General features: G+C 33.7%; 2 protein-coding genes across 3 annotated transcripts in view; one reads left to right on the plus strand and one right to left on the minus strand.

Annotated features, from left to right (window-relative positions):
• Window positions 1-2465, plus strand: part of LOC111399817 (NADP-dependent malic enzyme-like) — a 4669-nt gene extending 2204 nt beyond the window's left edge. The window contains exons 5-16 of the mRNA XM_023027310.1: window positions 8-79; window positions 168-251; window positions 327-425; window positions 645-692; window positions 773-826; window positions 960-1058; window positions 1153-1242; window positions 1324-1401; window positions 1518-1592; window positions 1683-1773; window positions 1940-2068; window positions 2145-2465. Coding sequence (XP_022883078.1) covers window positions 8-79; window positions 168-251; window positions 327-425; window positions 645-692; window positions 773-826; window positions 960-1058; window positions 1153-1242; window positions 1324-1401; window positions 1518-1592; window positions 1683-1773; window positions 1940-2068; window positions 2145-2233 — 1008 coding nt within the window. The 3' untranslated portion in view covers window positions 2234-2465. The remainder of the gene's footprint in view (window positions 1-7; window positions 80-167; window positions 252-326; window positions 426-644; window positions 693-772; window positions 827-959; window positions 1059-1152; window positions 1243-1323; window positions 1402-1517; window positions 1593-1682; window positions 1774-1939; window positions 2069-2144) is intronic.
• Window positions 2466-2484: 19 nt separating this feature from the next.
• On the minus strand, window positions 2485-8764 carry LOC111399409 (2-oxoglutarate-dependent dioxygenase mpl2). 2 transcript variants are annotated; one of them, XM_023026707.1, is made up of 11 exons: window positions 8544-8764; window positions 7913-8108; window positions 7582-7680; window positions 7404-7455; window positions 6168-6289; window positions 5985-6085; window positions 5849-5907; window positions 5234-5290; window positions 3424-3469; window positions 3078-3157; window positions 2485-2876 (listed from the first exon to the last, which is right to left on the minus strand). In XM_023026707.1, the coding sequence occupies exons 1-11, from the start codon at window positions 8661-8663 to the stop codon at window positions 2798-2800; spliced, it is 1011 nt and encodes a 336-aa protein (XP_022882475.1). In that variant the 5' UTR covers window positions 8664-8764; the 3' UTR covers window positions 2485-2797. The 2 variants fall into 2 exon arrangements, with proteins under 2 accessions (XP_022882475.1, XP_022882473.1); XM_023026705.1 differs by lacking the exons at window positions 2485-2876; window positions 3078-3157; window positions 3424-3469 and adding exons at window positions 4169-4561; window positions 4763-4842; window positions 5106-5151 and having other exon boundaries at window positions 8544-8762.
• Window positions 8765-12581: the final 3817 nt, after the last annotated feature.

Below are 12581 nucleotides of genomic sequence, written 5' to 3' on the forward strand. Positions count from 1 at the left end.
TTTCCAGGAATATTACGACTTCTTACATGAATTCATGACTGCCGTAAAGCAAAACTATGGCGAAAAAGTTCTTGTACAGGTCAGTAATCCTTAATTACTCGCAAGAGTATTCCCATTTCAAAGGCCTTCGTTTTTTAACGTCAGTACAATTGTAACTGAAATTGCAGTTTGAAGATTTTGCAAATCACAATGCTTTTGAGCTGTTGGCCAAATATGGCACTACTCATTTGGTCTTCAACGATGATATACAGGTATATGGTAAATTGGTCGTTAATATTGTTGCAAGAACGCTGCCTATCTTATAAATCTTGAACCTTCCACTGCAGGGAACGGCATCTGTTGTGCTTTCCGGGCTAGTCGCGTCACTTAAGCTACTTGGGGGTACCTTGGGTGACCACACATTCTTGTTTCTTGGTGCTGGAGAAGTAAAGTTCTAACCCTGCTTTGTTTTTAGTAAGCCTTTAGTTATTTGATTTTCAAGAATGACAAAAATGAGCAAGATCTAACGAGGACAGTAACTTTTAACATTCTCCTGATTGTTGAGGCCCATGTTCTAGATCCTTTTTGTTTTCTCTCGATTATTAGTCTCGGTTTTCCATCATATTTTTTGCATGCTTGGCTCATGCTTTCTCTTGTGATTGCAGGCTGGTACTGGTATAGCAGAGCTTATAGCCCTTGAAATGTCAAAGCAGGTATGTCTTTTGTGCATAAATTTTTCAAGGTACTGTCAATATGATTTTTGGCAACTCATTGATTTTTTCTTAATCTATAGACTAAAGTTCCACTGGAAGAAACCCGTAAAAAGATTTGGCTGGTAGACTCAAAGGTAACTTCGGATCAAATATATATAGCTATACATTGACTATCTCCGTTTATCGGTATATATGTTGATTATCTGCTTTTAGGAGCTCAAGGTATTCTCCCTTGTATCACTGATGTAATTTGTGTACAATTTACAGGGTTTAATAGTTCATTCCCGCAAGGAATCTCTTCAACATTTTAAGAAACCATGGGCTCATGAGCATGAACCTTGCAACACACTCTTAGACGCTGTCAAGGTTGGTGAACTCTTATATCTCTAAGTTCGACAGAAACATGTACTTTTGTCAGTTTTTGTATACTTAGTTTTGCTTCGTTTTCGAACTTCTTTAGGCTATCAAGCCAACAGCTTTAATTGGAACATCTGGTGTTGGAAAAACTTTTACAAAGGAAGTGGTTGAGGCTATGGCTGCTTTCAATAAGGTTCTCTTCCCCCCCCCCAACCACCTTCCCCCATTGACATTTTACACGTATTAATCTAATCATGGTTCAAATGATACACAGCAACCTCTTATTATGGCTCTTTCCAATCCAACCTCTCAAGCTGAGTGCACTGCTGAAGAAGCTTACAGATGGACTGAGGTCGGATGAGTACTAAGATTTTCTAGAGATGGCTTTTATGATTATATATTATCATAGCTTTAATCTTTTTAGTAAACTTAACTTCTCCTCATATTTTACATCTTGTTTCAATAAAGGGTCGTGCAATTTTCGCAAGCGGAAGTCCATTCGATCCTGTAGAATACAATGGCAAAACTTATGTTCCTGGCCAGGTAACATATATGTTCAACTTTGATTTGTGCAATTCAACTTTCTTAAACTGTGGAGGATTGTAGATTGAGAATCGTTCTGTGTAAATTCAGGCTAACAATGCTTATATATTTCCTGGACTTGGTTTTGGTTTGGTCATCTCTGGTGCTATTCGCGTGCACGACGATATGCTCCTGGCAGCTTGTAAGTACACAGCCGATTAGATAGTTTCTTGTCGTGAATTATCTTATCTCTTCGAGTAACGATACTCTTATTACAGGTTTTGTACATATAACTCCCCCCTTTCCCCTTTTTTGGTATCTAATCCAGTGCTAATCCTTTAATCATCGTCTGAATCTTGTCAAAACAGCTGAAGCTTTGGCTGGTCAAGTAACACAAGAACATTATGATAAGGGAATGATTTACCCTCCATTTTCCAACATAAGAAAGATCTCAGCTCATATTGCTGCTAATGTAGCTGCTAAAGCATATGAACTCGGTAAATGCCTTTTTTTCGCTTTATTTCAGTTTGCTTACTGAGATATGAACTCCTTGACAGTTTGCGTGTAATTTAGGTGTGGCAACGAGACTTCCTCGACCTGTGGATTTGGTCAAGTATGCTGAAAGCTGCATGTACACTCCAAATTACAGAACATACCGTTGAATCTTGGTTGATTATGGATTGATGATCACTTCGTATCCTGCTCACCTGCTGGTTTCCAAATTTATATGTGTGCTTTTGCTGTTTATTATTGTTAAGTTACAAATATTACGAGTCTCCAATAATATATGCTCACTGAGGTTACAAGAATTGAGTATTCTTGTATCTCATCTCCTTAAATATTCTTCTCCTTCGTGTACTAATGACAAAACACTATTGGCATGCTTGCTATGAATAGAGACCAGCGCTAATCAGAAAGAAAAATAAATTAAAATTTTATTCATTACAGTGTCAAGCTTTATTTAGTATTGCTTAACATGCCCTATGAAACTTAATGGATTACATAAACATCCTTTGTCTTTCAGGATTGATTGTGCAGACTCCAAAACTTTTTGATTTTCTTTTTTATGTACATAAGAAACAATCTGATACCAAGAAACATGCTAACAATGAGTAATTACAAAGCAAACTACATGGTTTCAATTATACAACACTAGCACAGGAGTATTTACATTCATCTTCGCATAAACGTCCTTGCGCATTGAGACGATAGGAAACATGCGAGTCTCATTTGTATGTGTTACGGTCAGCATGAGTATCCTTGTACCGCTGTAGCATGTAACTCTCGCATTTTATTGGAGGGAACCTGGAAGAGCATCAAAGTGCAATACAAACAATAAGAGACTCAGACACGTATCTGATTTCTACAGAACGCGAGGTCAAAATCTCTCGTTGAATCACTAACGTTTTAATGATATGCATGACTGAAATTCAGAATCTGCAATGAGAAGGATAGTTTCATCTATGCAAGAGCGAAAATGATGCAATTGAAGATTGATGTACTTACTTGGGAGGATTTTCCGTTGATTGGCATGTTGGAAAGCATTCAACAATGCAATCATGATTAGGTTCCACAAAATAAACAATCTGCCAAGAAGAAGCACGACATGTGTTACTCTTCACCTTTGTCCCACGGAAAAATAATAAACATCTTGAAAATATTACTAGTATTGGTTATGGTCTCCTTTTAAGAACAGTGAATTGGGTGCCATGTTAAAGGACGGTTGATAACTACTCTCGAAAAATATTAAGGATCGGGAGGATTATCCCAATTATAATGGATAAATCCAAAATAAAAGGTAAAATACTAAGGCTTCATATAGCATTCCAAAAATAAAGAGAAGCTGTCTTACAGAATATCTATCTTGGCCACGACACAAGACACGATGCAGTGTAGATCTGAATGGAATCAAAGAAAAAGAAGTTAAGCCTAAATAAGAATGTTTTCTAACTGTCTGCACAATTTCAGCAATACCTGAAAATACCATTGCTCCAACGCTCCAGCATGTCCCCAAGATTCACTATAAATCTAATCCTTTTATCATCGTCTGAATCTTGTCAAAACAGCTGAAGCTTTGGCTGGTCAAGTAACACAAGAACATTATGATAAGGGAATGATTTACCCTCCATTTTCCAACATAAGAAAGATCTCAGCTCATATTGCTGCTAATGTAGCTGCTAAAGCATATGAACTCGGTAAATGCCTTTTTTTCGCTTTATTTCAGTTTGCTTACTGAGATATGAACCCCTTGACAATTTGCGTGTAATTTAGGTGTGGCAACGAGACTTCCTCGACCTGTGGATTTGGTCAAGTATGCTGAAAGCTGCATGTACACTCCAAATTACAGAACCTACCGGTGAATCTGGGTTGATTATGGATCGATGATCATTTACGAGTGTGCTTTTGTATTTATTATGAGCTTTTGCTGTGTATTACGTTCAAGTCTTGTTAAAGTTATAATAAGTCTCCAATAACATATGCTACCTGAGGTTACAAGAATTCAGCATTCTTGTATCTCATCTCTTTAAATATTCTTCTCCTTCGTGTACTAATGACAAAACACTATTGGCATGCTTGCTATGAATAGAGACCAGCGCTAATCAGAAAGAAAAATAAATTAAAATTTTATTCATTACAGTGTCAAGCTTTATTTAGTATTGCTTAACATGCCCTATGAAACTTAATGGATTACATAAACATCCTTTGTCTTTCAGGATTGATTGTGCAGACTCCAAAACTTTTTGATTTTCTTTTTACATAAGAAACATTCTGATACCAAGAAACATGCTAGCAATGAGTAATTACAAAGCAAACTTCATGGTTTCAATTATACAACACTAGCACAGGAGTATTTACATTCATCTTCGCATAAACGTCCTTGCGCATTGAGACGATAGGAAACATGCTAGTCTCATTTGTATGTGTTACGGTCAGCATGAGTATCCTTGTACCGCTGTAGCATGTAACTCTCGCATTTTATTGGAGGGAACCTGGAAGAGCATCACAGTGCAATACAAACAATAAGAGACTCAGACACGTATCTGATTTCTACAGAACGCGAGGTCAAAATCTCTCGTTGAATCACTAACGTTTTAATGATATGCATGACTGAAATTCAGAATCTGCAATGAGAAGGATAGTTTCATCTATGCAAGAGCGAAAATGATGCAATTGAAGATTGATGTACTTACTTGGGAGGATTTTCCGTTGATTGGCATGTTGGAAAGCATTCAACAATGCAATCATGATTAGGTTCCACAAAATAAACAATCTGCCAAGAAGAAGCACGACTCGTGTTACTCTTCAACTTTGTCCCACGGAAAAAATAACGAACATCTTGAAAATATTACAAGTTAGTATTGGTTATGGTCTCCTTTTAAGAACTATGAATTGGGTGCCACGTTAAAGGAAGGTTGATAACTATTCTTGAAAAATAGGATTATCCCAATTATAATGGATAAATCCAAAATAAAAGGTAAAATACTAAGGCTTCATATAGCATTCCAAATGATTTTGAAAGCTTTTAAGTCTTACAGAATATCTTTCTTGGCCACGACACAAGACCCGATGCAGTGTAGATCTGAATGGAATCAAAGAAAAAGAAGTTAAGCCTTAATAAGAATGTTTTCGAACTGTCACCTCCTGCACAATTTCAGCAATACCTGAAAATACCATTGCTCCAACGCTCCAGCATGTCCCCAAGATTCACTATAAATACCCTGAAATCATATTTTAACCACGAGATAGAAAGCTAATGACACTGCTCAATACAGTAGTAAAGTACTACACTTAAATAGGTTATTGCTCCCTTTTATAAGATGCAATGCAGCATCAGCTAATAAAACATTATTGCTCCCTTTTATAAGATGCAATGTAGCATCAGCTAATAAAACATTCAATATGAACATATAAAGGTTACTTTTTACCACTAAATGACCGTATAAAATGATGAGTTTTCATACAAAAACCAAAGTGACATACTGAAAGTGTCACAATTATAATTTAGAATAGAAATGATCTCTTAGCCCTGGTGGACAGGAGTTATAATGCCCACTTGTTGATGCGGTGTTGCCATATCAGCAGGTCAAACATTTTTTGTTTTGGAAAGTCAATAAATACAGCTTGATTGCTGATGTGACGACGCCACGTTAGGGTGGGAGATCAGGTCTATAGAATAGAAATGTATAAGTTAGCAGTGACAAACACTAAGATTGCCAAAAGCGGGTATGAACTTTTCTTCCTAAGAAGGCAAATATATAGAGATTACAGAGCTTTACCCTTTTAATGGTGGTACGTATTCCCAGACTTTAGGCTCGGCATCCTTATCTTTACATATCTGAAACATAATAAAAATTTCAACATTCCTGTGGAGAAAAATCAAGCATAGAATTAAAAACTGCATATTTGGAGTACCTGAAGACCTAAGATACTATCTGTTGCCAAAAGGGTAATCAAACCGAAATCAGAATGAGCGCCTGCTCCGAATATTCCCTTTGCAGGCTCCGAAGTACGACCTGAAGTTCAGTTAAACACGAACAATGCATAGGTTACATCAAAGAAACTGATTACTCTGGATTGAATCTCAAATGTCCTTACCTTCATAGTGCAGTAGCCGCAGAATTGCAAGAGGTTTTCCGAGCATTTCTGGTTGATCAAAAAAGTCACCATTTAGATCAAGTGCAAGGGCTATGAGCCTTGCAACTGCTCTTGCTACATCTCTGTGTACATGACAAAAAATGTAGCAGGAAGAATACATTTAAAAGAAATGCAACGTGAACAAAAATTACAAAGAACAGCATATGCTAGAGGAATCACAAAGAAAAAAGGACCATTCTTTTTAACTTTTAAACAATGTAAAACTAGAAATACATTTTACTATCTTTACACAGGTTCAGAATGCTGACAATAATATCTATATTTCTAAAACAAGCTTTCCAGAAGGCCAAGCACTAATAAACTAACGTTATTTGCTGAATGACATGTAGATTTTATTGTAAAATGTGTTAGGCTTAACATTCTATCAACACCTTTCTTGCCTAGAATAGATCCACATTATCTTCAAGAAAGTGCATCGTAATGATAAGGTTGGTGAGCCTAGGTATACTTTCCACAGAGTATACAATGAACCAACCACATCTTAACAGCACAATTCATATGTTCTCACAGGAAGAAAAACATTTGAATTCATATGCTCATATATAATAGATGTTGTGAACTTCAAAACTGTAACTAAACTTCTCCACAAAAAACAGAATTATTGATAGTCCAGAGTAAAAGCTCGTAATGCTTTACTTTACTATTAGGTATAGAGAAATTAGCGAGCTTTGATATATAAGAAAATCCCAATGAAGTCTGAACAGTGATACTGCAAAAAATGAGTTGAGTAGAACACCAAACTATGACGCTGCATGACCTCCGTTTGTTATATAAAGTTGAACAAAATCGACATACAGGAGCTAGCACAATGGATCACTATATTCATACTATAAACAATCAGAGCACTATCATATGTGCCGAGAAAATGAAAGAATTTTGTTCGAATGAATTTTTCTGAACTGTAGGGAACAATCTCTCTAGAGTTAACAAATATATATATATATATATATATATATATATATATATTTTTTTTATTTATTATTTATTATTTATTTATTTATTATTATTTTTTTTTCAGTTATAAAAGATGTGGAGTTACAAAATTTAAATAGTATGTTTAGAATAAAAAAATGATTTGAGTTTCAACTGTTAGGAATTTATAGCTATGGAATTTGAAATTGAATATATCTCAGTAACTAATACTTTTTCATAAATAACAGACCAGACAAAACTTACAATGCCTCCTGGTGATATCTCTCCATAGTTTCCCTCCATGCAGGTAAGATATCTTTACACATCAAAAGAATAAAAAAAAAAAAAATTCAAAACATTTTAATACAAAAACAAACCTTGCCAAAATTGGTCTAGTTCAGACCAATTAAACTCGACAATAGTAATTGTTTCGAAAAGTCACCTGAAGAAGGCCATACATTTGGCCCATAAAATGGCTTATTTGCGTCAGGGTCATCATCTGATACTTCAATACCGATGTAATATCCCTCTTTATAGTCCCCTGCACTCACACGATTGCACAAGCATCCTTTCATTCAGCATGAAAATATGACGTTTATGCAAATAGTACATCTAGAAGACCATAACTGATGGCTAAACAAAAGAAATTCAGCAAAAACAAAAATTATGAAAAGTTGGGTTGTTATCTGTTGTTTATCTTCTCAGCGTGGATTTAAGGGAATAAAAATTAAGTCATTAATCATATGCATCTTGTCAATGGTTGCAAAACCAACCATGTATCTGATTGACAGGATCCAAGTGTTCATCTAGAACAGGAGTATAGCCTCGATGCTTTTCATTCTTTAGAAGCTTCATCTTTTCTTCCATTGGTAGATCAAAAAGTCTTTTGCTTTGGGCAAAAACTTCATCCATAAATTCCTCGTTAATTCCATGATTGATTAAATAGAAGAACCCCGAGTCTAAGCAAGCCTATCCATCACGATAAAAATTAATAAGGATATATATGATAGCTGTCATCAGTGGCATAAGGAGAAAAGAAATAATCAAGGGTGAGAACCTGTATAGCATGAGGGATAAGAAAAAATGGATGTAAATGATATTTCAATGAAAAACAAACATGGAGTTGAATAAAATTCTTGTTTCATGTAACCAACTATTAGAAAAATTACATATGAGTAGTATGATAAATAAAGTTGATAGAAGATCTAAAAGCTCCAAATCTATAATTCCTTTTTGAAGTTCTTATTCCTCTAAGAACAATATCTAGCAAAACATTCAAAAAATAAACTGCCAAGCAACTCAGGCAAGTAAGTAAACGTTAGTTTTATATAACAATACACCAATAATCCCTATTTAAATAAGCATAATATATGATAGCGAAAATAAATAGAGAGATTCATGTACCTGTTTGAGAAGGGAAACAGAGGATTGAATATCAGGGTTCGAGAGATCGATACAATTCAAAGTTGAGATTTTCGCTGATGCTGGAAGTTCTTGTTCATTTACTTCAATTGAATTCAACATTTTCCAGTATTTCTTAATACTTTTCACTAATGAATTTTGGTAAAATGATTTTGCCCAACAATGGATTTATTTGCTCCTTTCAGAGAACAGACGAAGGAGAAACACAAGCGGGCTATATTTTATTTTGAGTAAATTCCATCTCAGGTCCCAACTAAAGGTCAGTGTGGCACTATGATCCTAATCTTTTAAAACTATGTACCAAATTAACAGAAAACATTTATTTAACGTTAAATGACCACGTAAAGTTTATGAGAATGTTGGGATATATTGAAGAAAATGGATAAGTTTCACGGACAATTTAGAAAATTGCTCAATTTGGATTCCTGAATTATAGTTAAAATCACTGGCCAAACTATGTCCCAAATTAACAGAAAACATTTATTTAACGTTAAATGACCACGTGAAGTTTATGAGAATGTCGGGATATATTGAAGAAAATGGATAAGTTTCACGAACAATTTAGAAAATTGCTCAATTTGGATTCCTGAATTAAAGTTAAAATTACTGGCCAAATTATTTTAGAATAATAGACATCTTTTTGAACAATTTTATTATTTCAATATGAAAACACATGATTGTCACGTGACATTTAGCCCTGTTTGATGGGGATTAAAATCAAAATTTTAATAGCTTTTGATAAAAATTGATGAAACGTGTTTTTAAAAAGTTATGAGTCCAATGATACGTAAGTTTAAAATTAATTGTTGACTTTGATTCAAATTAAAGATTACAATCCTTACCAAACAGTGGCTTAATATTAAAATAAACATTTCCTAGAACATGGGTGCTAAGGTTTTAAAAGCTTATAGACTTGTGTGTAACAAATGGTAGGTTTGGGGGACATGGAAAGCACAACCATGAAAGCTGAAGGACTGCTTGTGGAGTTTACCTTTTATTTTTGGAAAAAAATCACAAATACGTCAAAAAACTTTTAACTCCGAATTGACGTACTAGTACTGTATTTTTGATGCAATCATTAATTCTCCCAATAGTTCACAATTACCACAAGCAAACATAATTTTTATTCACCACCTATTTCTACTATGACCACTTACAACAAAACGTGTTATACATATTTTGCTGTTATTTTTCTATAACCATGTCGTTATCACCACTTAAAACATTTAATGTTTCATAACCAATGTCACTAACCTATTACTTGAGTTGTAACTTCCGCTATTACAATGCGCTCCACCTACAAAAAATATTACATTATCATCGCCACCACTGGACCACCACTGCCATAGCAGATATCCTTATCGTAACACAATTCATTGTCATTATTAAAAAAATAACTAGACCATCATTACCATTTTATTACTAGAACCACAATAACTATGTGACGCGATGTTGTATTGCCATTGTTACCACCGTTATCACCACTACCACGATCACTGCCCATTATCACCAACATCACAATTATCAATCATTCCCAAATCTTAGCACAAACATGAAACAACCATAGCCGCCACACATCAAAACCATCATCAATGCCACCCCAATACAAAAATAAAATAACAATCGTAAAATTCAGTTTAGATGAGTTTAAATATGATTTCAGATCTTCAATGGAGTTGGAGGAGGAGGAGGTTTTGTGGCTGGTGGGCGGCCTCAGTGGTGGTGGTTGTGTTCACCAAAGGCAACGATGAGCTCGACAAAACTGGTTGCTTTGCGTTTTTGTGCTCGAGTCTTATGTGTTTTATTGTACTCTTCTGTGGTGGCAAGTGGTGATAGCCGCGTGGGGTTGGTGAAGAAGATCCGGTGATGATGGCTACCATTGTTGTTGGTATATCTTTTGTGGTATTTTTTTTTTTTTTTAACAGTATTTATGGAATAGAAATTAGTTTGACAACAATTGTGGAAATTTGAAACTTATGATGGTAATATAACTTTCTTCATTAGTCAAGTACGTTTGATTAATATTTGTATCATTAAGAGCCTGTTTACAATCATTATTGTGAAAAAAGAGTTTTGAATAGTGATTTTTAGGAAAATGTGCGGTTAAAAAGTAGGAAATTTTATTGATATACATGTAAAATATTTTATTGCATGAATATGTTATTAAAAATGACCTTATAGCAAATTATAAAATAAATTAATGGTTGCCAAACAGTCACTATATCATTTCAGAATTTAGTGTGCATAATGTATCTGTCTATATGTATTTGTATGAACAAAATGGATCCACGTTGTCAAGCAACTTGGTTACAGTTGATATTGAATAGAGCCCTGCTACATAACCAGGCCCATGTGACCCTGGCCAAGAAGATTATGCCTATTGAATAGTGAAAACCAATTTGTTAGCATCTTATTCAATAATGAATGCAGTCCACACTCCAGAGACTGGATATACATTTCAATCCAAAAGTAACACCTTAGGAAAAAGGGTTGATGATTACTGATTACACCTTGTGGGATTCAAATTTCTACTCGGCTTAATTTAAATCATGTACATTGTCATTTAATCCAATATAATAAATGTGTCATTGAATTCGTATCAAACAATACAACAAAATATATTAAAATAACAAAAATGTAGGTTATCATATATCCCTATGAATTTCTAACTACAATGCATCCTCTTTGGATTTCATCGAGTCAACATATCTAACCAGTGAGGAAGATGACCAAGCTCCATTTTGTGTAAAAAATAATCTTTTTTTTTTCTTTTTTCCATAAACACGAACATGAACTCGATAGAACAATAGAATTTCTTAGTGACGGTTTACACCGCCACCTTGCTAGCGGCGCCGGAGATCCGATGACGATGGCTACCATTGTTGTTGGTATATATCTTTTGAGTGTTTTTTACAATATTTATGGAACAAATATTAGTTTGATAACAAATGTGGAATTTTGAAACTTATGATGGTAATATAAGTTTCTTCATTAGTCAAGTAGGTTTGACCAATATTTGTATTAAGAGCTTCTTTGCCAATCATTATTATATAAAAAAGAGTTTTAAATAGTGATTTTTAGGAGAATGTGTGCTTAAAAAATAGAAATTTTTTTTTTGATATACGTGTAACATATTTTATTGTGTTAATGTATAATTGAAAATGACCATGTAGCACATCATAAAATAAATTAATGATTGTCAAACAGGCAGTACATCATTTCAAAATTTAGCGTGCATAATGTACATGTCTGTATGTATTTGTATGAACAAATTGGATCCATGTTGTCAAGCAACTAGGTTACAGTTGATATTGAATAGTGAAAACCAATTTGTTAGCATCTTATTCAATAATGAAACTAGTCCACACTCCAGAGACTTGATATACATTTCGATCCAAAAGTAACACCTTAGGAAAAAGGGCTGATGATTACACTTTGTGGGATTCAAATTTCTACCCGATTTAATTTCTTTTTATTCATTGGATCATGTAAATGTAGATTGAGGAGAAACTTTTGAATACCAATTTTACCTTCATATATTTAGTTATAGGGGAATTCTATCCTTATATATTTAATATAGTACCATTAAATATTATTTAACTTCATTTAATACTCATTTAAGTATAATGCTCATTATTTTATATTGGAGTACTTAGAATTTTACATTAATCAAATTAAGCTTAATTACTTAAATTATGTTATTTAAATTAAGTTTACTACTTAAAATTGAAACTCACATATATAGATGTAATTTTATTATAATTATATAATATAACTTATTAAAGGTGGCATTAAGATAATAATAGATTAATTATAATATAAAATAATATTTATTATAGTTTTAATATAATTATATATATATATAGACGAGTTTTGATTTTAAGTGATTAAACTTAATTTAATTAAAATAAAATTATGAGTGCTCCAATATAAAAATATAAAAATAAAATGAACTCTATACTCATTGGGTCACATGACCCAATGACTTTTAAGCCTCTTTTTTTTTTTTTTTGGGAATCA

The sequence above is a fragment of the Olea europaea genome, chromosome 9 (assembly GCF_002742605.1).
Source record: "Olea europaea var. sylvestris chromosome 9, O_europaea_v1, whole genome shotgun sequence".
NCBI classification, from domain to species: Eukaryota; Viridiplantae; Streptophyta; class Magnoliopsida; order Lamiales; family Oleaceae; genus Olea; species Olea europaea.